Source organism: Chelmon rostratus, chromosome 5, assembly GCF_017976325.1.
Source record: "Chelmon rostratus isolate fCheRos1 chromosome 5, fCheRos1.pri, whole genome shotgun sequence".
NCBI lineage: Eukaryota > Metazoa > Chordata > Actinopteri > Chaetodontiformes > Chaetodontidae > Chelmon > Chelmon rostratus.
The window spans coordinates 1,031,674-1,057,404 of NC_055662.1; the positions used below are offsets into that span (position 1 = coordinate 1,031,674).

The 25,731-nt window shown below is 39.2% G+C and overlaps 1 protein-coding gene across 2 annotated transcripts in view; it reads right to left on the minus strand.

Moving 5' to 3' along the window:
- Window positions 1-2,919: 2,919 nt before the first annotated feature.
- zgc:162952 (PKc_LIMK_like_unk domain-containing protein) overlaps window positions 2,920-25,731 on the minus strand; it is a 37,902-nt gene continuing 15,090 nt past the window's right edge. For both annotated transcript variants that reach the window (XM_041936433.1, XM_041936432.1), the window contains 7 exons: window positions 25,469-25,590; window positions 19,947-19,995; window positions 18,591-18,740; window positions 8,997-9,170; window positions 8,054-8,137; window positions 6,238-6,324; window positions 2,920-5,227 (listed from right to left, as the gene is read on the minus strand). In XM_041936433.1, the coding sequence (XP_041792367.1) occupies window positions 5,123-5,227; window positions 6,238-6,324; window positions 8,054-8,137; window positions 8,997-9,170; window positions 18,591-18,740; window positions 19,947-19,995; window positions 25,469-25,590 (771 nt within the window). In that variant the 3' untranslated portion in view covers window positions 2,920-5,122. The remainder of the gene's footprint in view (window positions 5,228-6,237; window positions 6,325-8,053; window positions 8,138-8,996; window positions 9,171-18,590; window positions 18,741-19,946; window positions 19,996-25,468; window positions 25,591-25,731) is intronic.

The following is a 25,731-nucleotide window of genomic DNA, read 5'->3' on the forward strand; positions in this document are numbered from 1 at the left end:
TTTTAACAGGCACCAGAAAATGAGAGCAAATTATACCTATCGTTTCATCTTTGCACTTCCTGTTAGTTTTAGAGTTGATTTGCCATCAGGGCAAACATACTTTTAATGGACGCAAAAACTTTTGTACTTATTAGTCATTTAGACCCCTAAATATAATTCTTAAGACAAGATAGAGTATAGTTATAGTGTACTGCAGACACTACTATTGCCCTGACATTTCTGTCCCAGCAGCCTCTCTTCACAGCAGCTGAACCGTGGAGTAAGTGGCACAGAGGCCTTGGTTGAGGAAACACTACCACTCTGTGGACAGTTGCCATAATGTCTGGAAACAGCACACTGTACAGTATGTGAGTGCTGTACTTGCTTCAAGTTTCGTAGTAGACTTTAACCTCTTAACAGCATTTCCCATTTCCCTAAGAGAAGCGTAATGCTTGTTAAATTAGAAACTGATTGAAAGGCTGATATTAAAAGGCACTTTATTAGATTCATCTTTTTCTGTGCACTAAACTGAACTGTGATTGGTTTGCGATCAAGGGGAAGTTTCCATTCTTAATTAAGTGGAAAGTAATATCATACCATGAAGCCTAAGTCAGTATTGTAGTGTTGTAATGTTTTACTTCAATGCTTTTGTTGTTTTGGTATTTCAACAGCACACAAAAGCAGGCAGGTTAGTAAAACAAAAAGCAAGCTTTAAGCTATTAATGACACAAAAGCAAAGAAACACAAACAGACACAAACTGTGGGAACAGGTTGAGGACTAACCCAAAAACACAGAAGTACAGAACCAATAACATACTGAATTAAAGGGATTATCTTGCACCATTTTTTGAATTATTTCTAGATAATTCTGCATAATTCATGCTCATTAAGCCATTCTTCATATTCTAGTGTTGTGGGGGCAGGACAAAAGGAGCATGCTGTGAAAACCCTGAAAGGAGCTGTTGAATCTTTCATGATCTTTTGATGTGTTTGTGTGGTGCCTTTATATCAAGCAGGCACTATAAATAAGCATGTTGGCTGCTGAATGACTGTGTGTTGGGGGATAGAGTGAGGGAGGCTGGACAGTCTTGAGAGGTGGGAGAAAATCTGAACAACTAGGTGTTACATAACAACTCAAAGGGACACCTGGCTTTGGTTTATTAACTGGAACATTTTCCATATTGTTTCCACACTGATTATGCCAAAAAGCTTTGCTTCAAAGACAAGTAATTATCATGGTCAGCAGCTCCCACGAAGGTACTAAGTGCTCCAGTAACAACACATGAAAGCAGTTTGCCCACAGCTGCTCCAAGAGATATTTGTTAGATCCCAACTTCCAAAAAATTAAAAGAGCAAACATAGTAGTTTAATATACTGTATGATTTGTAAGTAACGATTCATTAAACGAATGATTGAAGAAGGTAATTTGGTACAGATGCTATTGTTTAAATTGATTTCATTTACAATCTGTATGATAAACATTCTAGAAGTACATGCTGATAGTCAAGGCTAGATTACTTACCAGGCACAGGTGGGCAGCTGCACAGGGGCCCCAGGACCTCAAGAGCCATAAAAACACAAGGCTGACTGTGTGTTATCTGGTCTTTGGGAATTTTAAGTGACTCAGTGAGAAGTTTTGCTCTGTTGTCCAAACTGAGAATATGTTTTGTAGAGTTTTCCATAGTCTTTTAAATATTTGGTATAACTTATTGTCTTGTTGCCAGCTGAGGCCAAAGCTGGAGGGTGTTATGATATGTTCAGACATGATGGAATTGGTTTGGGTTTGTGCTGAGAAAAGTGCAGCTCTGGCCTCAGTGTGTAGCAGGTGCTTCTATGGCTGGTTTGTGGAGCAGCCATAACATGAATTTACTGTGCAGAGAACACACACAGATATTTGGTAATTAATGCATCACACATCATACATTTCACTCTTTTGTTGTTGTTTAATGCCTAATGTTACTACCCTGGTGTCAAGCCTCATTTACTCCCCAGAGTATATATTATATATACAGTGTATCTGCCACTGTGAGGGCCACACCTGCTCAATGATTTGAATTTTGGAAACCCTCATGCACTCACACATCATACTTTTGTCTATAGCTTACACTGTGCATAAATACAGTTCGACTGATCACAAGTTGTCCTGTGCCTTTGTATTTGTTGCTTGGCTGTTAGAGTTTGTTTCTACAATGGTCTGATCAGCCATTATATATGTTTCCCTTTGGCTTCAGTTTGGGACATCTAGTTTAGTCTTTACTGCCATAGCCCAAGTTTAGTTCTGTTTAGCTGACTTGTTTTATGGGCCCAGATACTTTGCTGCATATTTTCTAAACTAATTCTTCTTCTTTGGCTTAAATGAAACTATTTTTTGAGCTTATATGGACTTGAGATTGTGTCATCTCTTTTCTTCCAGTAGGAGGCACTGCATGAAACCTTAGGTTCCCTAACAACAGCCTGAGATTGTGAGATTGAGATTGTTTTAGGGGCCTGCCTTTCAACAAAAGGCATAAGAGTACAAATAACCCTGTATAAAAGCTTTTAGAATAAAATATGAAGCACACCGTGATATTAATATTGATATTAACATTAGCAGTAACATTACAATGTTTGTATTTGATTTTTATTATTTTAATTTTGATCAGTGAAAAGACCATATGACTTATCTGAGACATATTTATAAAAAAATACATAACTGACCTCAATCAACAGCAGAACTTCAGCAGAAAAATAGCGCATGTTAATCTAACAATGTCGTTTAGCAACTTAATTTGATGTGTCACGTGAATGATCAAGTGGACATTCAGCCAAGACCTTGTATAAGTTTTGAAATGCTTCTACGAATGAATTCCTAGTCAACTGAACTTTCTAATGAATTCCCAGCTAAAAATTGCACAGTCTCACTCTGTGCAATTTTTTTTTTAGACCTCATTTCTGCCTAAGAACAGAAGTAACTTTTTATTAGCAAAGAGTTGTCTCCCACATCAAAAACACTGATCTCTCAGAATCACTGAATCTGAGAGAACTGGCTAACAGTGGCAAAACATGGTTGTCTCTACCTGATGATGAGACGTGATCACATTGAAGACTGAACACTAATATGGAATGTGACTGAAGAACATTTCACAATGAATTATACACAGGTTTTTATATGAAATGGGACTGAATCTTTATTTTTCTAATTTTATTTAAGTAAATAAAATGAAAATGGTTCCATCAGTTTTCCATTGTGGAATGTGATAACTAAAACAGTGACTTCAGAAAAGCACCATAAATGCAGATTAATATTTTACAGTCACTCTGAGCAAACAATGTATTTGTTTGGTGAAAACTGCCTGCCTAAACAGGAAATTAAGTTTAAGATTATTTTAAATGTATGCCATTTTAGCCATTCTTCTCCTTGGTGAGTCTGTTTCCCAATTCAGATATATTTCTGTATGTGAAAACCTGCCAGTGTTTCTGTGCCACTTATATTTCATTATTCTTTTTTTATATTGTTTCCTGTTTTAGCTTTTGTGTGTCTGTGCAAGAAAACTAAACCTGTATCCCTGACATTTGAAAAATAACTTTAATGTTCCCATCAAAAAATATCAATTATGAATCCATCCATTGACTATACTCGCTAATCCTTTAGGGTCACGGGCTGGATCCCAGCAGACATTGCAATTTAAATTTAATACAACAAAAAACAAATGTGGCTGCTGTAAGAGTTCATTTTGTATTGTAGCTGTCTGAAAAATCAGTGAGACCAAACGCAAAAGAATGTGGACCCTTTCAATTCCAAAAAAGGTGTAAGCAGTATCAAGCAAAAGAGAAAAGCATAAATATTTACATGCACATGTTCAGTTCAAAGTAACTTAATAAAATCTGACAAATAACAATAAAATATGGTTCTAATTCTGCTTGAGGTTTATGCCTGCAAAAATGAAGTTTTTCCTCGCCACTGTCTCCAAGTGCTTGCTCATGAGGGAATTGTTGGTCTCTGTAGATATAGAGTTTGGTCTGTACCTGATCTATATGGAAAGTGTCCTGAGACAACTTTTATTGTGATTTGGCGCTATATAAATAAAATTGAATTGAAAATATGGCAAATCAAACAGAGATGGGGACACTGAATTGTGCATATCGCTTTTGAAAACAACCATTTTCTGATGAGAATTGATGGTTCTTTTAAGTAAAACCTACCACACAACTCAAAAATTCAAAATCACGATGATGAATAAAGACTAAAGGTCTAAAATATTCCTGTTCCTGAAAAGCTTGGAGGTGTTCAGGGTTATTCAGGAAAACTGTTTTTGGAAATAATATCTAAGATCAACATTAAAGTATATTTTATTGCCTTAGTATATTTTCATTCTGTTATATTTTTAATTGCTTTACAAATATCTTTATTGCATGTTGGTTTATTTTATTTTATTGTAGTTATCTTAATTTTATTCTTTCTAGTCTTCTTATCTTTCTTACTATCTGTTCCTAACATGGGGGTTGCAATGAAAATTTCATTGACATGCGCAATGTCAATAAAGACTCTTGAACTTCTTGAAATATAATCATGAATACTGGATGATTTGTGAACCTGAACACAAATCCACTCAAAGTCTACAAGACAGCTTCAAATCTCTTCAGCTCCTGATGTATTATTTGTCGCATGTATCAAGTTGAAAGTTCTTTCTCAGTCTACAAATGCAATTTCCTGTTGGAGAAGCGTTAAATCTATCCAGGTCTGTAGAGTCAAAAGGGACGTATGAGCAGATAGAAGAGGCAGAAAATACATCACCAGACTTGATCATCCGTGTTGTTGGTTAAAAACAAATGATTTACAGAAAGGAGAAGGAAGTGAAGAGAAGAGAAGATCTTTGAGTCGAATAAGACGCAATTCAAACTACTATTCACCTGTACATAAACGGGTCAAAGCAAGCTGTCCATGATAAGTCAGGAGAGTTTCCGCTGCCTTCCAAAAACACATCTGATATGTCTGCTCCACCTCAGTTTAGAGAAGTTCAGCCACGCTCATGTGTTGTGCAGTGGAGGAGGGCTGAAATATTCAGGTTTTTGTTTTTGCTCAGGTTCAGTACAGTTTCCTGTCCAAACAGTGACGAATAATTGCAGACACTATGATCCTGTTGCTGCATCCCAGACTGACGACTCAGCTTGTGGTCACATCAGATTTTGCTGGAGGCTCCAGACTCTCAGCAACTTCTCCCAACTCATCCAGCAACTCTGTGAATGCTGGCCGTCTGAAGGACTCCACCTTGAACGAGAGGAGAGATGATGTACTTCTGGAAGTTTGTTTACTGATCAGTATTTAATTGATCACTCAGTGGGGGCAGAGGTATTCAGAGTCAGAGTAAAGCTTAAGTAAAGCCCATTACCCCATATATTTATATATATACATTTATATATGTGTGTGTGTGTTTGTGTGCATATATATAGATGAGATGCAAGGGTAGTCGGATGTTCACTCAATAAGATGATTCATGGCATGTATTTAAACATGGCTGGCTTAAGCTTGCAACAATGAGCAGAATTTGATTACCACAACCATTAATATGATAATATAAGGCAACGCTACATGTAATATACTCTCAGTAACCAGTTTATTAGGTCTGCATGGCCCAGAAGCAATGCTAAAGTAACATAACTCAAAACAGAATGCAATCATTTCCCCATTTTTCAATTAACTGTTTAGCTGCAACAGTTTTGAAGTAATATATTTTTTGCAGTCATCCCCAATGACCAACTATCATGACACTATCACCTGTTACCAATCAACCTGTTTACCTGTGGAATGATCCAAACAGGTGTTTTTGGAGCGTTCCACAACTTTCCCAGTCTTTTGTTGCTCTTGTCACAACTTGTTTGAAACATGTTGCTGCATCAAATTCAGTATAAACATATATTTTGAAAAATCTCTGAAGTTGATGAGGTGACCCTTCAAACATATTGTCTCTGTACTGTTGTCAGTTGACTATATGTCAAAAAGGATTTGCAAATTATCATACTCTGTTTTATATGCTGTATGTTTTACACAGCCTCCCAACTTTTTTTGGCTTGCAGGTACAGAGACCTTAAAACACATTAAACTACCTGCTATTACATTATTACTTAATATTAGTTTTCTTCATTTGGTGTCACACAAACAAACATAAGAATCTCATACCAATTTATCCACTGTGTTGTTCAACAATGCAAGAACTATGCTGTAACCTTGTTTTTGTACTGCTACTGTATTTTTATATGTAAAGTCTTCTGTCTACCTACCATACAGCAGCTGGCTGACAGCTCCAGGAGACGCTGAGGACAGTCAGTTACCAGCTCCCTGAATGCATTCACATCAAGTCCATAGTCCTGAAATGCATTAACAGTCATTATAGCACTGTACACATCTAATTCAGACTCAGGCTCAATCCCACCCCCAGGACCTACCACTTGACCCTAATCCTCTGTTTTGCATGTGGGTAGAGTGTCCCATTTTGGGGGGGGGGTCAAGGGGTCATGGTCATCTAGCTCTACAAATGGCCCTCCAAACAGAGATGCAGAGGCCAAACAGAGTGCTAGAAGAACATTCCCAGAACACTTTGCAAACCATTTTACTCCAAATGTTTTTAGACCGGCCCCCAGTAAATTATATGAATTCAAACCTACAATTGGCAGATACTTTATGCCAATATTGAATATTCATACATGTTCACATTTCCATCTTTCAAGCAATAGACTGACATTTTAAGAAATGCATTTATCTGTCTTCTTAGGCAGACTTGAGAGAAGAATCTAGCTTCTCATTTGACTCCCAGCAACAAACCAAATAAAGTATTTTTCATAATGACAATTCCTTTGAGACTTCCCCTGAGCAACAGGCGCATTTATCATCTACACATTAAATATATATTTGTTTTCTTAAAAAGAGAGGGGAGATATCATCTATTCTTGGAGTGAAATGGAATTTCAGAGAAATTTAAGATTAGCATCTTTAATCTGTGCTAAAATATTCTTAATTCAACTCAACTCTTTTTTTCTGGAGCTTCTGACTGCAACATTAGAGACTAGAGCACTAAAATGTCGCCCATGTATCCAGGACTTTGATCCAGGTCTGCATCCCTTTTCCTTCTCCTTACCTCCACTGGGACCTCCGGTCTTTCCACTGGGAGTACACTCGTGTTGCACAGCGCTAACAGCTGTTCATAAGTGTAAACAATGGAGTCATGGCTAAATGGATCTCCCAACGTTGTTTTGAGAAGTCCAGAAAAAAGTAAAAAATCACGAGTCTCACCAGTTGTACATCTGAAAGTAGGCACAATCAACTGAGACTAGTGACGGAAAAACATGAGAAAAACACAAGAAAACACTAAAGCAGAGCGGTAAAGAGCGGTCGGAGCTGCTGTGACTAGCTGCCACTCGTGCAGCGCCATCTTGGTCTTTTTGTGAAATCTTCTTGTTGGGCATCCAATTTCTGCCGGAGTGTCAACTTTATCCAAGTGCACTTGTCCTTGGAGCTCATCCAGTTTAACATGTTTGTAGCTATAATGACTCTTCAGATTAGCCTCTTTAATCACAGCGAGCGCATCCCCACAAATGAACTTAAGACACACAGTGGTTTGCCTGTTACTTCAACAACAAGTAAAAAACTCAATTTCGCTTGGAAAGGACAATGCTCCACATTTACTTTTGTTTTGTTGATAGTCAGCATGATGCATTGACGTGATATCAATTGCTACTTGTATGTTGTATGTTGAGGGAGAATGTGTTAGTTTACTATTTAATTCTATTTTCTTTTATCACTGGAAAAGTAATTGATTTTTTTTGTCAATGAATTGTCTAAAGATGGCCCAGAGCCTGGAGGGTTTCCCATACATGCTCTAAAATGTAATGATTTGCTGTTTATCTCAATTTTAAAATATTGTTTAGGTTATGAACGGTAGCAAGCAATGTCTGTGACCTTCAGGTTTGGGAAGCTGTGATATGTTCATCTGTGTTTATTATCAGCTTATCCCAATTTGTGATGAAGACATTAATTAAAAGTAGCTGGAGCAGCCTTAGTATCAGGCCAATAATGATAATGATTCTTACTGAGCTCTACCTGTGTTCTGGGTAGTATCTCTGGGTCAGCAGGGATCCTGGCAAGGATTTCACAGAGCACAATGCCAAAGGAGAAAACATCCACCTGGAATAAGTAAGACATGATGCAATAATTTAGGTTGTTACTTAACAAATTCCAGACATACTGGTTGTTTTGAAATGCAGCAATCCAAAAACATATTTTCAAAGAGTAACATACCTAATAAGATGGGTAACACTCAGTCTTAAGATTTGTTGGAATTGAAACTAGAAGAATTTATATCAGTGCTAAATCAACAATTTTGTTTGTTAGTTTTAGGTTCCTGAGAATCAGCATCACAGAGAACATGTCATGGACATCACACATGAAAGAAAGAAAGCTCAGAAATGGCTGTATTTCTTAAGGAAACTCAAGACCGGTGTGTGTCGTGTCAAGTTCTTTTTTAACTTTCACAGAGGAGCAATAGAAAGCATCCTCACTGGAAAAATTACAAATTGTCGGTTTGTGCAAGGCCCAGGAGTGTTCTGCAGCGGGTGATTAAAACCACTCAGGACATCACTCGTACCCATCTACTGAGCATCAGTGATACAGTGAAGTTATTATCATTAGTATTATTATTTTTTTATTTTTTTATTTTTGTTACTTATCATCTTCTTAATCCATTGACATAGTTTTTAATAATAATTGAGAAAGTAATTGTTAGATTATTGGATCATGAAAATGATCTGATCTTAAATTGCTGGATTTTTATATATATTTTATGACTTGATACCTGCTTATATTCGTATTTAAGAATTATGGTGTAAATGCATGATGATGCTGAAACCATACTTGAAGTACATTTAACTTTCTGTCCATCTCTTGTCAGATATACGAAATGTGACAGCAACCATGTGATTTGTTTCCAAAGTTTGCAGCAGATTATGTCACAGAAGTTTATGTAGTACAAACAGGATTCTGTAACCTTGCGGTCATAAGGTTCTCCTCGGAGCATCTCGGGGGCCATCCAAAAGGCTGAGCCCACCAGTGACAGCTTCCTGCCAAGGTCTTTGACTGGCAGCTCCACCACCTCCCTGGCCAGGCCAAAGTCAGTCACCAGGGCCTCCCGACCCCGAGACGTCACCCGAATCAGACAATTCTAGAGAAACAAAAATAGGGGATACAAGAAAAGAATCACAGGAACGTGGGTTAATACAACTGCAGCGCAGTATTTTGCCAGTAGAGGGAAGCGTAAGGCTGCTATCTGATGAAGCAGGCCACATTAACAGTTTTTTTGTCCACTTTCTATTTTAATTTAAATTTTGATGTTTGAATGTGCTTCCTTTGAGTAAGCAATTGCTCCCTGGAATATGAACAGAAAAAATGTCTCTCTTTAGTCCCTCCACTTGATCTGTTGTCAGCACCTTTCCAGTACACTAAATTATTACCCAGACCCCTTGTGAAGAGACTCAGTGTACGACAGGAACTCGATGAGACTGTCTGTGTGGTACTGTACAGGGTTGCCTGCATTACTAAGAAAATTAGAATCTCCACAGAAAAAGACAAATGCTTCGAAGTCATGGTTCATTGATTTTACAGGCTGAGAGCTGGAGGTGTGATGAGAGGCAGACAGTGGGAGAGCTGTAGTTGCATAACAAAAGTGGGTGGCCTGAAATGTGCGTATGAGTGTATATGTGCATATTGTATATGTGTGAGTATGTATAGAAAGGGGTGTGTTGATGACTGCACGAAATAAGTGTGTCTGATAGAAAATGCAAATATGAAAATGTAACTAGTGTGTTTGCATGTATATAAAACTTGTGAGTTTCTCTTTCTGTGTGTGTGTGTGTGTGTGTGTGTGTGTGTGTTGGAAGTGACGTCTCAGCATCTGGCTCCGATTGTACCAGAGGCCTTTTCAATCCAGCAGCCTGTCATTACAAGGCTCTCATGGGGAAAACTTCAGTGCCAGACTTCACCGCTAAATTTAGTCTCAGCCTCTCTGCCAAGGAAAGCAACAGTTTTTTAAGAAAAGTGTTTGTAGATGCAGAAAGGAAGAGAAAGCAGCTTGTAGTTCCTAAGTAAAGGTGCCTCAACTTTTCCAGGAGCTTAAACTCTGATTCCAGTTCAGTTGCAGAATGACTGAGGCATACTCACAATGACCGTCTTGGCTCAGGGGCTCTGGAATGTAGTTTGCCCTTTGGATGTTCTAAGATGTTGGCGACAGAAGCTTCACACGTTCAACCACTTTACTGGATTTGCAGTGGATGACTTCATCCCTGTTAAAGTTTCCTTCCCCAAATATAAAGAGCAAAACAGCTTTCCCAACTTTTAGGCCAGGATATGACATGGTCTTTAAAAGAAACATAGTACACGTTGTCTGATTAGAATCCTGTTTATTTAGGTGGGTATTTGCCCACTTTTTTGATTGATAACTTTATATGTTGGTGTTCTTGCCAAATCCTGTAACAAGTACTTCTTAGGAGCTAGGCTTTGTTAGCATGAGGATGGATGGCTACATCACTGTGCCAAACCTAATGAGATCAGTGAGGGGTCACGAGAGCAACAAGCCAATTATATCGTATGCTCCTAAAATTAATTTTATTCAAACAGCAGGCATATTTAATGTACATGTCCACATGTCCATGACACCAGATCACAGGAGAGCTTGGCTTTAAAAGTTCTTCATACCAATGCAGAACTGGGGAAGGCTGGTGTCCGAAATACATATATATATATATATACACACACACAACTTTGTGTTGGATAAAAAACGCAATCCAATTTCTGTAGCCAGAGCATGATGCAGCTCTGTGTGAATTGGGACAGAGCCAAATCAGTTGCCTCAGGGTGACGTGTGTGATGAGAGAATTTAGTACATGGGAAGTGGTCCCCATTTCCACACCAGTCCATGCGGGTATTTGCGTGCCAACAACTTATGCATGCACCAACAGCACTTAGCTAGCAACCATCTATTAGCATGACAACAGAGTGACAATAGAGCAAGGGGACATATTGTGTTGACCCTTTGCATAACTGACTGTTTCTTCAGTGAAGCCTGGCAACCAGGGGAGGCAGACAGCCCCTACACACTGCACACACACGCACGCACGCACGCACACACACACAGACACACTAATGTTAAAAATCAAGTATAATTTAAAATATAAACTCAACACAGACGAGATGAAAATGAACAAGATGGGAAGAAGCTCTACAATACATAAGTAATTAGCAAAGGGGGTCGATACTGCATGTAGAACAATACACTACCACATCCACTTTCTAAAGAAAAGATCCAGGGAAAATACAAGTGTGATATTTTATTGCACAGATTCAACAAACAAATTTTTACTGACATGAAAATATTGGAGGATCAGAGACCAGAGATATTAAAGCAGCTGTATTGAATATTTTTCTAATAACAATGTATGAATTGACATTGTAAAAGGTGTCTCTGGTAGTGATGAACCTATTACCACTTGTATCTGCAGCTCCCCTCAGTGTTTACTGAACTTTATACTGAGTCCCAGCTCATTGTTTATTTATGTGGCCCACTATTTTACTGTTTTGGTTCACTTTCTGTGTGTTGTGCTGTTTTAGTTTCATTTTCAGCCATAGCAGGCAGCTGTTCTCAGTGAAAAAGCTCTACAAACTCACTGTATATCATGTTCAGCAGGCACAGAGAGAGACTAGCTGGTGAACATAGTGGAGCATTTATCATCTTAAGGGGCAGATATTATCCCTCAGGAGTTGGTAGAGACCAGAAACAGAGAGAAAAGAGTGAATAGTGGACTTACTTTAATCAGGTTGACACAAACACAACTCCAAATGAATGATGATGTTGCTCTGTAACTGCTGGATGTGTCCATAAGCAATAGTCTGCTAACCAACATTAAATTAATGATATGTCAGTGTTGCTTTTGCTGAAATCAAATGTGGTAAAAAAAAAAAAAAAAAAAAATCTGTGGCAAAAATTAAAGGGATTGAAAAAAGATATTGTAGGCCTGTTTTTATGTATAACTTGTGTTACATGTGTTAGGATTATATAAATTTACTTACATTATATAACATTACATTTATTTCTGATCCAAACCTTACATGAATCTGTACTGGACTGGCGGCATCACCATTTTTTAAACTAGACACTGTTGTGTTTTTTTTATTTGTTTGTTTAGTTGTTGTTTTTTTATGCACATACAGTATATATATTCTATGCCTTGTTCAGTGTCTGTTCTTTCTTATTTTAATATTACACATTTGAGCCTGCTTAAATCATTACAAATATTGTATTTTCAGTTGTTTACTCAAGATTTCAATATAAAAAAACAACTGTCCAGTAATAGAGAATATTGCAAATCATTGCATTTCATTTTCTGAAAAGATGGTTGAGACTTACCACACTCATATACGCTGTGTCAGGTAAGATGTTTTTCCTGTTTTTACTGTACAGTACAGACCACTAACAAATCACAAATGACATTTGTGAGGAAAAAAAACATACAGAGAGAGACTCAAGTGAGAGGCCTGCACGCTCTTAACCCATGGTCTTCCAGTTATGGGGGATTCAAATCCAGAGTGAGACCTTTGTCACTTAAGCTGACTTTGAGAACATGTGCACTTCCTACCGCCTTACAGAGACACTTTTCTGCTTCTCTGCTGATGTCCTTGTTTTTTTTTTGGGGGGGGGGGGTTGTCAAAGGGTTTAGAAAATGGGTCGTATATACTTAGAAATCACTGGGAAATATATGAAAAAAACATATTTTTAGCACTTTTATTACCTCTACAGTACTGTGTCTGTGGCTGGATCACAACAGAGACAAGATGGCAAAACCTGTGACCTGTGAGTAGGAGCGGCTGCACAGCTTGAAAAGAGCAGCTGATATGCTGCATCAAAACCATGAGAATGAGCATTTTATTGACACTGTAGCAGCTACAAGAGGCTGAAAACAGACAAACTTGTAGATTTGGCTGACATGCTGCTCTGGATGTGTAACACCACTGGATCAGCTGTTGAGACTCCCAAACCAGCCTTCCCTATTGATGCTTCTTTACTGTCACAGCATTTGCACTAGACCAAAAGCTGCAACTCCCACCAGGACCTGGACTAATGTTGTCCAACATTAGGTCAAATCCAGATAACAGCCTGAACTCTCATTGTAAAACAGGTATAACTCTGTTCTAACAATGAAAAGTGTGATAATACTATGTAGAACGCAACTAAGCACACCAGTAGGCCAAAACCCAAGAAGTAGCCCCAAAACCACTGCTAAGTCGAGGGCCAGAAGAAGCATTGCTAACTTCACACCTGATAAGCCGAGGGCCAGACGAAATACTGGTAACCCCACACCTGGTAAGCCATGCATCAATCTGATTGGGGACTCTATAACCATGAAAGTAAGAATGGCAAAGACCAAAAATCTAACTGTGATTGGCACATCTATCAAGGCGCTAACAGGGCCGTTAGTTACTCTCTCTAGACATCCATGTGACAGAAATATAACCTTTCACACTGGGGTTCTTGACATTGTATGATGTCCTAAAAGTTCCTAAAACTTTTGTCTGCTATCAGAGAAACTGAGTGGCTGTTGGTCGCAACATATATTCATATCAGGCCCCATTCCAACCCACAGAAAGGAATCAAATCTCTCAGCAGACTCTGTGACTGTGACTTGAAGCGTATGTCTATTTTCTATTCCTTTTTTTTAACAATACATGCGTAAACAGGAGGTTTACACACACTAAAAAGACAGTGAATAAATACATTTTCTATATTTTGCAGCCTGGGCAGAGCTGTGTGTGCTGCTCTCTGGACACAAACACACACACACGCACATACACACACCATCGTGTTTCCATCATGTTTGGGGACATTACATAGACTTACATTCATTTCCTGGAGACTTACCGGAACTATGACCATAACCAAACACTACTTGCCTAACCCCAGTCCTAACCTTACTTTAACCTAAACCTAACCTTACCGTAACCTTAACCCAAGTCTTCACCCCAAAATTTAATGATTTCTTTTACAAAAAGTGTAAAAGTTATGGCTATGGCCCACATTTCCCATCATGTCGTACTGGACTGAGTAGTTTGTAAGTTTTCTGCTTTACATTCCAAAATACAAATGTTGCTTTGTAACATTTGTGGTTGCACAATAGTGATTGTTTTGTTTACTTAATTGTAAAAAATATTACCAGAATGTTTTTTGCAATGTCTTAGGTTACTTATTACTGGCTAAGGGTAATTTATTATTATGTTTTTTAAGGCAGTATCCCCAACATGTTTGAAATGCCATACAAAAACAGGAATGGTCAAATAGACCATTAGGGCAAGATGATGGCTCTCTACATGCAAGATTTGTTTAAAAAGTGCATTTCCAACTATCTCATATTTACATATAAAGATCTGCACATCGATAATACAGTTTTGAGGACTACATTGATCATTTGGCCATTCATCTTTCATGGAGCAGTCAGGGATTTCTCTGAGATAGTGGCTGCCAAATCAGTTCATTTTGTTACAGACAGTTAGAATTATGCCTTCGTAGCGAATATGATGGATCCCAGCAGAGGAAAAATTACATGCTATGCATCTACACTGAAAAATCCGTGCATGAAATCATAGACTTGTACAAAGAATTAAACATAAAATCTTGATTTTAATTACCACTACAGGAGTAGTTGCAAAGTTTAGTAAAAGCGAAGTCTGTCCATTTAAACAGAGAGAATTACAACAGACATGAGGTACTCTGACAAATCTTATCAACAATAGGCACAAAACATAAAGCCGAGGCCATGGCAAACTTGCAAGACTTTGTGAAGACAGGCATACGTGTGCAAAGCTCTGTGACTGCAGATCAGTTTAGACATGAGATATGTCTATTCATAGATTGTGTTTTCAGTTGATCGCTGTAGTGCCCCCACTGACAGACTGGTGTCATTTTAGTATTTTCTGCTCTGACGAAAGTACTACAGACTGCATAGTTTCGTAAAGGTCAACTGGGCTTTCTGGGCAATTTTGACAGATTTACAAGGGGCAACAGAAGTAGAAAAATGTGTTACTATGTGTCTATGCACATTCATGCTTTGTCCTCATAAATAATTAGAAATACAATAAGGTGCCTTCACAGCTTTGGTGTTTGGCCTAATTATTCACACAGGTATGGGGTGTGGGCATCAGTGTCAGTAGTGTAGGCAGTGTTGGATGTATTATTCTCTAGGCGTAAAAAAGGGGTGAGTATATAGGTACTGCAGCTACAGATAAGGCAGCAGGGGCCGGAGTTGTAAGGTATCATCTAAATGAATGACCCAAAAACATGGAGGTGGTCATCGTTTAACTCGATTGGGCTCTAACAGACTTGGCAATGTCTGCTTTATTGTTGATCTCAGCCATGCCTTCAGATGCCTCAAAGTGCTGACACTTCGGTCTGCCTCAGCTGAGGCGGAGAGAACAGCCATCAACAGTCTCAAGAGAACTTGCTTGAAAAGACGTTGCACCTCTGGCACCATTTCCTGGAAAAAGTCCACTAACCATGAGGAAGTTGTATTCATGTATTTGGCCTGCAACATTTTTATCTACACTTCAAATGCCATGGCATTCAGCACTGGGTATTAATCTAGGACTGCATCAATCTGGCCAGAGATTAGTATTTAAGTATCATATTCTATCTTATATTTGCAGCCCTTGAAGCCCGCCCTGGCTGAAATGCTCAGAGCACTGCGCCACAGCAGTCTCACAGGTGCTACGGTACTGCATTCTGTAGTATGTTTGGGAAGAAGAATGACACTGTGGTACAGCTGGACTACCAAAGCACTTCGGAGGCATCCGTGCAATGTGGCTCACAATGAATAAACACTGCAAGAGACTGCTCTTTCTGGAGATTAGCTTGCACACCTTGCATCCTACCAGACCACCTTATTTTAAGCTTAACAGAGTAGCTGTGATAGTGAAAGATGTAGGCAAATTAGAACACATTTTGCTATACTTGCTATGTTTTTCTCCAAGAGTGGATATGACCTGATAAAGCAGGTCATATCCAAGACCTGATTTTCTTTTCTTTTCATAATTAAAAAATTGCAGTGGTAATGTGCTGCAGTTTATATTTGGACTAATATAGCAAAAGAAACTGTCAAAATCGAAAATAATCCAAGGGACACTCCCTTGTGTGACAAAGGTAAAAAGCCTCTATTAAAGTGGCTGCTGCATGACAAGAATACAAAAGCACCAACATGTTGCAACCAGCAAAATGTCTCCGGCTTGTTGTCTCATGTCCTTTTGAAAACAAGCCTTCCAGTGAACAGCAATATGTTACTTTTCCAGTTTCAAACAGAATTTAGTCCATTATAAGATGTTACAACACTTCCTGTGATTATAATAAGCTATGACATCAACAAATCGATAGTTACCAAAAGACACCAGGGCAGAAAAGTTCAAAATACTGCCTCATAAATATCAAACTGCTGTGTGTTTGTGTGCGTGCAGATGTGTGGAGTGGTACACATGTATTGTTTTTGTTATGATTTGTTGATGAAAAACTAATAATATGTTTTTTGGCTGTAAAAAAACTTCTATAATCCAGAAAAAAAAATTTTAGTTTTACATGGGACATTATTAGAAATTACACAACAATCGTAATTATGATATATTATGATATATGTCATTATTAATACTATTAAATATAAATGTAGAAATGCAATGAGTCAGGAAATAGCTCACTGTGTAGGTAATATCTGAGCCAGCAATAGATTTAGTTTCTATTTTTTTAGACACAGCAGTTTTTTTAAGTGTGCAATTTTGTAGTGAAAGTTAAACGAGACCTTTTTGGCCACAATGAGCAAAGGTGTGTTTGCAGAATAAAGGGTGCAGAATTCATGAAAAGTTCACCTCTCCAACGGTTAAGCACAGGGGTGGATTGATCATGCTTTGAGCTCGTGTTGCAGCCAGTGGCGTGAGGAACGTTTGAACTGATTCAACTAAATACCAGCAAATTCTGGAATCACTGTCGATAAAAAAGGTGAAGAGGAAAAGGGAATGGCATTGACAAAAGAATAATGAAGGTTTTGCCATGGCCTTCACAGTCCCCGGCCCTATCATGACGGAAATCTGTGGGTGGACCTCAAAAGAGTGGTGCATGCTAGACCGCCCAAGAATCTCACAGAACTAGAAGTCTTTTGAAAGGAAAAATGGGTGAAACTCCCCCAAACAAGAACTGAAAGACTTTGGGCCCTTTTCTATTTCTATTATTTTAAAACTGCAAACGATGGAAATGAAAAAGTAATCTCACTACATCAAATGTATCATCTTAAACTTTATGTTGTTTGGAAATCAGGTCATATTTTACTCTACCCAAACTTTTGCATGCCACTGCATACATATGAAATACATATTATCATATACCACCATATATTAATGTATGAATATAATATAATACATATACTACCATATATTATTATTAGTCATATTTCTATTATTGCAACTGTTATTACTACTATGCTCATTGCTGAACATTTAGTCCTGTTCACGGTTTCTGCCTGTTACCTACTATTACCACTGTCGCTGGGAGAAATGTTGGGTGCAGACCTGCAGACCTTCTGTATGAAAAGTGTCATGAAATCATTTTTGTTGTGATTTGCTGGTATATAAATAAAACTGAAAAATGGAATTGATTTGCATAATAAGTACTTTTATTTTGATCCTTTAAAGAAACTTTGCTGATAATACATACTTTCACTCAATTAAGGTTTTCGAAGATATTTTCACAGTGTGGTATTGGTACTTTTACTTCAGTAAAGGATCTCAATACTTCCTCCACCATTCCACTGTTGTGGTGGTTCTGTCACTGATTTCTGAGCTGTGGACCTTGCATTCTGCTGTCCTCTACTTACGACCATTGTTGTCAACATTAATCCTTGAATTCCAATTTTTGGTTGGTGGTTGCCCTTTGCTAGTCTGCTGCATCCTAATAGATAGCCAAGTTTGTGCACATTGCACTGGAAATCACCCAATCATGTTTGAAAAATAACATATAGCTTCTCAACATTTAGAAACATGAAAATATTTAATTTAAAAAGTCAAGTCTTTTTGAGTCAGCTGTCTGAGGTCTAAGTCAAGTCTCAAATCATGAATGCCAAGTCAAAGTCAAGGTGTGCCTTTGATCAATGTTAATCAAGCAAGTCTCAAGTCTTCAAATTTGTGACTTCAGTCTCACGTCAAGCCATGTGACTCGAGTCCCCACCTCTGACTGACACGTATAATGTATTGTAGTAACAGTTACCTGAAACATTAGCTGTTGCCTTATCTACTAAGCGTACACTGGCTTGTTATTTACTCTCTCAAACAAACTGTATGTCTGGCTGCCCGTCATGCTATCTCTGCTTACTGGGTGACATTACTTCCTCCATTTGTTCACCCCAACTGACTGACCAATTTAAAAACCCCATCAGATTACCATCACAGTAGAGAACGAGGTGAGATGATTGGAACACCAGAATATCGGATTCTGAGCTTCTTTAGCGAACACTGATAGCAACAACAACATGTTAAATCAGACAGGCGAGTTGTGTGAGGCTGGTCTCACCTTGGAGTTGAGGTCCCTGTGGTAAATGTTCTTGTAGTGCAGGTAGATCATTCCTCTGCTTATATCACAGGCCAGGTCCACCTTCTCTCTCCAGCACAGGGGAACGTCTTTCCTGGCCAAAAGCTCCTCCAGACAGCCACCATTTACATACTGAAAAAACCAACACATAACAGGGTATACCAAACATCAAAATATAAAACTCTAGCTGTAGAATAGTAACATTGTGTTTGTTGAATGTAATATACTAATATGAAGTGTATACAGGTGGACAATACAAACATATTAGTTTATGTGAAAAGTATAATTTCTTCTCATTTGCAGTCAGATATTACCCTGAAGCATAGACTGTATAAAAAAGTGGACATTCCCCTCCTGGTCAGCAGGTGGCAGTATATAGAACATTAGCTGTAACATCTCACTCAAATACCACCCACCAACAAAACAAGAAGCAAAAGAAGAACAAGAAGAACAAGAAGGATGAACATGGGAGGGATGGAGTACCTGCCAAAAAGGCAAAAAGTTTGTCCAAGTATCTCATCAAATCATTATCTGTACTTTATGAAGAGCAACGTTGGTCAAAGTCATGCTTTTTATAAAATATCTCACACACATTTTAGTGTGTCACATGGAGGGAAAAGCAACAAATCTGCCAAACATAAACGGTGGAACGTTATTCCACCAATAACTGTTTTTATACTATCGCTACCATCCATTTTCATCATCACCCTCTCTGGTTTTTCTTGCCTCTCAAAATCACAAATGAACTATAATGTGTAAGTGATGTGTACATATCCTTCAAACAAAACATAAATAATATAAGTGCTGAATTTCTCTGCTCTTTAGTGTTTTCACTGATATAATGCAGGGATGTTCACAGCATTTCACTTTTAACCAGGTATCAGATTCTGACCTTACTTGATGTAGGAAACGTTAAAGCAGTCCTTGTTGCTCTGATATTTTAAAGCAAATGGCGATTTTAGGATTCACTGTGTGTCCCCTTGACTAAATGTAAAGGGGATGTAGACAGTGGTAAGGGTGGTGGGAGAGCCCAGGCGGAGCCCCCGAAAATTTCCCTTATTTTAAATCCCAAAATTGAAAGAAATATGGTCACTTCTGTCTGCAAAAAAACCAAGATAGCCAAAATGCCAATGGGTGACGTCATGGTGGCTACCACCACTTCTTTTATACAGTTCACCCTCTGAAGCAATGACCAGGCCTGGTTACACAATAAACGCCTGACTCAACCATCAGGTCATATCAGTGTAATCTGTTGTGTTTTTCCACACTCAGAACAAACCAACCTGCGAACATGCACAGTAACAATGACTCATTAGGTGCTAAAAGTGTAGGACTCACCTCTAGGATCGGATAGAGTTTGTCTTCCTTGACACAGATTCCTAGATATCTAGAAAAAGAGGAAATACGTTGTTCATCCTTATTAGCAAAGTTGAACAAGGAATAATATTATGTATTATTATGCAGTATGTTTTTCTTTAATTAATTCATGTTTTCTTGGGATTTCACATTATACTGTATATGAGGGGTCGGGAACCAATGGCTCGCAAGCCAGATGTGGCTCTTTTGCGCACGCGCGAGCCAGCGACTAGAAAGCCGGTTCGCAGTCATTTCAGTGGGAAAGTGGCAAACATACATGTCGTTGTGTCTATCTATTTATCTATCTATCCATCAATCACAAAGGCAACGCAGATGAGGCAACGCAGATCGGGCAGTGACAGGCACTGTTTAAGTGAGGCTGCCGTATTTTGCTGTCGAAAATAGCGGTCGATGTGCGCATGCGCAAAGGGGCACACTACAGCTTGTCGTTAATCCCGCTGTCAGCTAACTAATTTTTGACACGCTTCTGAGAAGATGGCTAAAAGAAAAAAAGACGACGAGTATCGTACTTTTCAGCAGGAATGGACAGAGGATTTTGCCTTTGTGGAGAAAGCTGGTTCTGCTGTGTCTAATATGCAATGATAAAATTGCATCTATGAAGCGGTCAAATATAAAGCGGCACTTCGACACACGCCATGCTGCATTTGCATCGAAATATCCTACTTATATTTTTAGTTTTAAACATATTGTATGGCTCTCCTGGAATTTCATTCAAAAATATGTGGTGTTCATGGCTCTCTCAGCCAAAAAGGTTCCCGACCCCTGCTGTATATGGTACTTTTAGCCATACTAGCAGCATTACTCTGGGAATGGTAATATGTCTGTCAGTTGGTGGGTCCATGACTTTGGCCTAGAGTTAAATATCTCAACAACTGTTGGATGAATTGCCACATTGTCCTCTGGGGACCATGGGTATATGTACTTTCATGTTTCCTTCAGGATACACTGGACCAATTTTGGTGATTCCTCCAATTTTCATCGAGCACCATTATACAATTGTTGTAATTTCTCGTATAATGACTAAATATCTGCAAAACTGTGGACATCCCCATCAGCTTCAGCTGTACCTTGTGTTTAGAGCTACCTATCAAAAAGCTGCTAACACGCTGAACTAAGATGGCGAACATGGTAAATATTGTACTTGTGTAGCTTTATGTAAGCATTTAGCTCAAAGCGCAAATACAGCCTCCTTGATCATGAAATCACGTCAGGTCTTCACCGTGCCCTTACCCTGTGAGAAGTTTGTATCTCAAATAATAATCTAAAAAAGTCAGACACTTCTTTCAGGAGAAATACATTTTGAAGACCAAAACAGAGCTAAAGGGAAGGTGAGTACTCTCATTGAAATATACTAAGAGGGCTGTGTGGATTTGGCAGAAATTTGCACACATTTGGTCAGTTTTCAGTATCAACATGTAAGTATGAGCTTACATGTTCTACTTATTTAGTGTAACTAAGTAAATATGAATGAGTTTAGGAAGTATTGCCACAAAGTTAAGATGTAGAGGAAAAAAGGAGTGTCACTGGGAGTGTGAATTGAGGGAGGGTGTCGAGACAGAGAGGAGAGACTGAATGTGTTGTGAGGGGAAAACCTCAAGTTTAGGATGTTTATCTTCATCTCAATCCTGAATGGCGTCGGCGCTGTAATGGCGACAGGTGGAGAGTGTCTGTCTGCGTTTGTTTGTTCTGTCAGCTTTATGTAAGCATTTAGCTCAAAGCGCAAATACAGCCTCCTTGATCATGAAATCACGTCAGGTCTTCACCGTGCCCTTACCCTGTGAGAAGTTTGTATCTCAAATAATAATCTAAACAATTTTCATTTATTCAGTTTTCTTCACAGAATTGAAATCCTGAAATAAGGCTTACAGCACTGACCATATATTAAAAAATCTAAAAAAAGTTTTCTTACTGCCCTCAAGGAGGCCTCATGACCCCCCTGTGAGCCGTAGTGGAAACTACCAGTGCATTAAAGGTTAAGTGTGTCGGAAGAGGTGGAATCTAGCTTTGAGGCTGCAGATTGAAACCAACTGCATACCCCAGCCTCAACCTTCTGTTATTGGCCGCTTTAAAAGTGAATAAGGTGAAAGGCCTTCTGTCGAGCCAGTGTTTGGTTTGTCCATTCTGGGCTTCCAAAGAAACATGGCGGTGCAGCATGGCAGACTCTGTGAAATAGGACCTGCTCCCTCTGCAGATATAAAAGGCTCATTCACGTATTTAAATGCAAAAGTGGGTTTGTACTAAATATTTAAAGTTTTATATTTAGCTTTAATATCAAATATAAAAACAATTAAACTACTGAGTGACCTGCCCCATTTTCTATTGATAGATTTATCAATAGAATATAGATTTGTAACCCATTAATTACATTTTTCAGACAGCTCTACACTTTATCAGTTTATCATTAGAGCTGTTTTTTTAAAGAAGAACAGGGCAACAATATTGCTTTGGGTCCGGGGAACAATGATTTCAAAAAACATAGTTTACCCACACTGTGTGTTTGGTTTCAGCCTACACAGTGTGAGCAGATTGGTGTGTACTAGGCACAGACAGTATGGACACAGCTTTCATCACAGCCTGAGCAGGTAAGCTGCAGTCTGATAACCTTACCACATTGACCTTGCTAAATGGCTAAAATAAGATTGCTTAGGTAAACATTACTGTATGTCTGCCTGGCTTCACACATTACGTAACTGCTGTAGATGACGGGACCAGTGTTAAATACCACCAAGGTCTCATTTTATTTGTGCTGACTGCAGAGGCAGCACTCACTGTCAGCCACAGCAAGGCTGTGCTTCAGTCCTGTTACAACTGTCAGTCTAAATAGAGTAAGCAACATTGTACATGCAAGTTTTTTGAGTTTTTGGCTCCACTGTGTATATTTGGTTGAAATTTGCACACAGTTGGTCAGTTTTCAGTATCAACATGTAAGTATGAGCTTACATGTTCTACTTATTTAGTATAACAGTAAGTAAATATGAATAAGTTTAGGAAGTATTGCCACAAAGTTAAGATGTAGAGGAAAAAAGGAGTGTCACTGAGAGTGTGAATTGAGGGAGGGTGTTGAGACAGAGAAGAGAGACTGAATGTGTTGTGAGGGGAAAACCTCAAGTTTAGGATGTTTATCTTCATCTCGATCCTGAATGGCGTCGGCGCTGTAATGGCGACAGGTGGAGAGTGTCTGTGTGCGTTTGTTTGTTCTGTCAGTGTTTGACTGAGTGCTACCGCGGTCCTCAGTAATATTAGTCCCACTTGGACATATTCTAAGTAAGATCAAGCTTGTAAAGTAAAGCACTCTTTTCATGATGAGGAAGTGCACGCTGCTGTTTCTGCTGCTCTCGACAGTCGGAGTGTATACAGTAATAACAGGGAGACATGGAGGAGAAATTCTGCGGTATACCCGGGGTGACGTATTGCTTCTGTGGAATATGGGTTACCCAGCTGTGGAGAACTGGTTTAGAGACAGTGTGGACTGGGCCGTGATCACTGAGGGGAAACCTCTGACAAGGAAGCGGGGAAGAAGAGGAGGATTGAGGCAGAAGAGACTCACAGGTACACTGAAATGTCTCTATTATGCTCACCAATGTTCGCTCCCTACGTAATAAACTAGCAAAAAACAGACTGAACAAAGAAATAAAAGCAGCAAAGAGAGGGTACAAGGAGAGAGTTGAGAAACTCTTTTGATAATGTAAAGCCAGGGATGCCTGGCGAGGTCTCAAAATTCTGGTTGGCCTCCCCAACATAGCAGAAGGCCGTAATCATTTCTACTCCAGGTTTGACCACTATGACTACCGAAAGAAGAGGAAGGAGCTAATAGCTCAGTCACCCCAATGTTACCCACTAAATTAAACCTGGAGTTGTGGCAGGGGGAGGTTGAACTCACGCTGAAGAGGATGAAACCGGACAGTGCACCAGGATCTGACCAGATCTGTGGCCGGTTGCTGAAGGCCTGCTGTAGCCAGCTGGCTAGTGTCTTGTGGTGTTAACATCTCTGGTTATGAAGGGCTTTGAAAGGCTTATTCTCTCCCAGCTTCAGGAGGAAACGGCACAGGGGTGTGGACCACGCTGTAATAATGCTGCTGCATGGTGCCTATAACCATTTGAGAAGCCAAAGTCGGTCATTAGACTGGTCTTTCTGGACTTTAACACTGAGCAACCTCACCTGATGGACAAAAGCTGCTCCAAATGGATGTCAACCCACACCTCTCTGGATCCCCTCATTTCTGACAGACAGACTTCAGAGGGCCTGAGTCAACGGTCACCTCAGTTCATCCAAGACAGTTTCCACCAGAGCCCCACAAGGCTCTGTTGTCTCACCAGTTCTCTACACATTATACACAAATGACTGGAGAGGCACTAACCCAGGTATAACATACATCAGATGCTCTGATGACACTGTGATCATGGACACCACCAACTCACAGTTACAGTCTGAGATGGACATTTTGCAGAGTGGTGTAGGCGAAACTGTCTTGACCTCAATTCCTCCAAGACGAAGGAGTTGGTTGTTGACTTCCATAAAGCCCCCTCCACTCTGTCAGTCAACAACCAGCCAATAGAAAGGGTCCAGTCATACAGATACCTCTGGAGAACAATTGATCATAAACCCACCTTCGCCTAGCCAAACTGTAAAACTATCTTTTCCAAGCAGCGCCTCTTTTTCCTGAGAAAACTCAGCAGACTTCAGGTTCACCAGGCAGTCCTGACAGCGTTTTACGAATGTTTCATCGAATTAGTGATAACCTTCAATATACCAGCTCGGTTTGGGTCACAGTCCAACATCCATCGCAATCCACTAAAGTCATTGCAAGAAGCAGTAAAGTTATTGAATTAGAGCTGGATCCACTCATCAGCATTTAAAACAGAAGGACTAAATTGAAAGGAGCACAAATAGCGTCAGACACCACTCACACACTCCACAACCAATCCAGTCTTCTACCCTCAGGTCAGAGATACAGATCAGTCACATTCAGGACCAAGAGAGCCACGTCGTGTTTCGTGCCTGCATCTATTAGACTTATGAACAGTTGATCTATTTATTTATTCACCTGTATATCCATCCATCCATCCATTATCTATACACCGTTGAACCCGGTGAGAACCCACGCTGCACAGGGAGAACATGCAAACTCCACACAGAATATATAAGAAGAAAATATAAGAAGAATATATATATATATATATTATTGATTTATTTATCTATCTGTCTAATTTTGTAACAGACTCTTTTAATGTTTATTACCTAGTCATGTATTGTGCTTTGCCAACTTCTTGCCTTACTGTTGTGTGTCGTGTGTGTGTGGTTTATTGTGTCGTGCTGTGTTGCTGGGTATGAGAATTGTACACTCACTGAAGCTCTGCACAAATGAAGTTCGGATTAGGTTCTTTGAATTGGATTGAAAAGTTTCTTTTGCTTTAGCAGAATTGAATACATTAGACAAACTACAACGGCTTTAGTAACTAGTGGGACATGAGTGGACTGTTACCTGACAATGTTGGGGTGGGAGAGTTTCTGCAGCAGGCTGATCTCTCGTACAATGCTGTCTTGGTCCACGTCATTTTTATATATTTTCACCACCATCACTTTCCGACTGGTGCTGTGAATCACCTGAAGGACATTGGTGTCCATTAGTAGCAGAGAGAGTGGATGCAGAAGTAGTAACAGCACTTTGTAGCAGTAGTGATGGCGATGCTTGTAGATTTACAGTGAAGACAACGTGACAGCAGGAAGGAAGATTCTGAAGTGTTT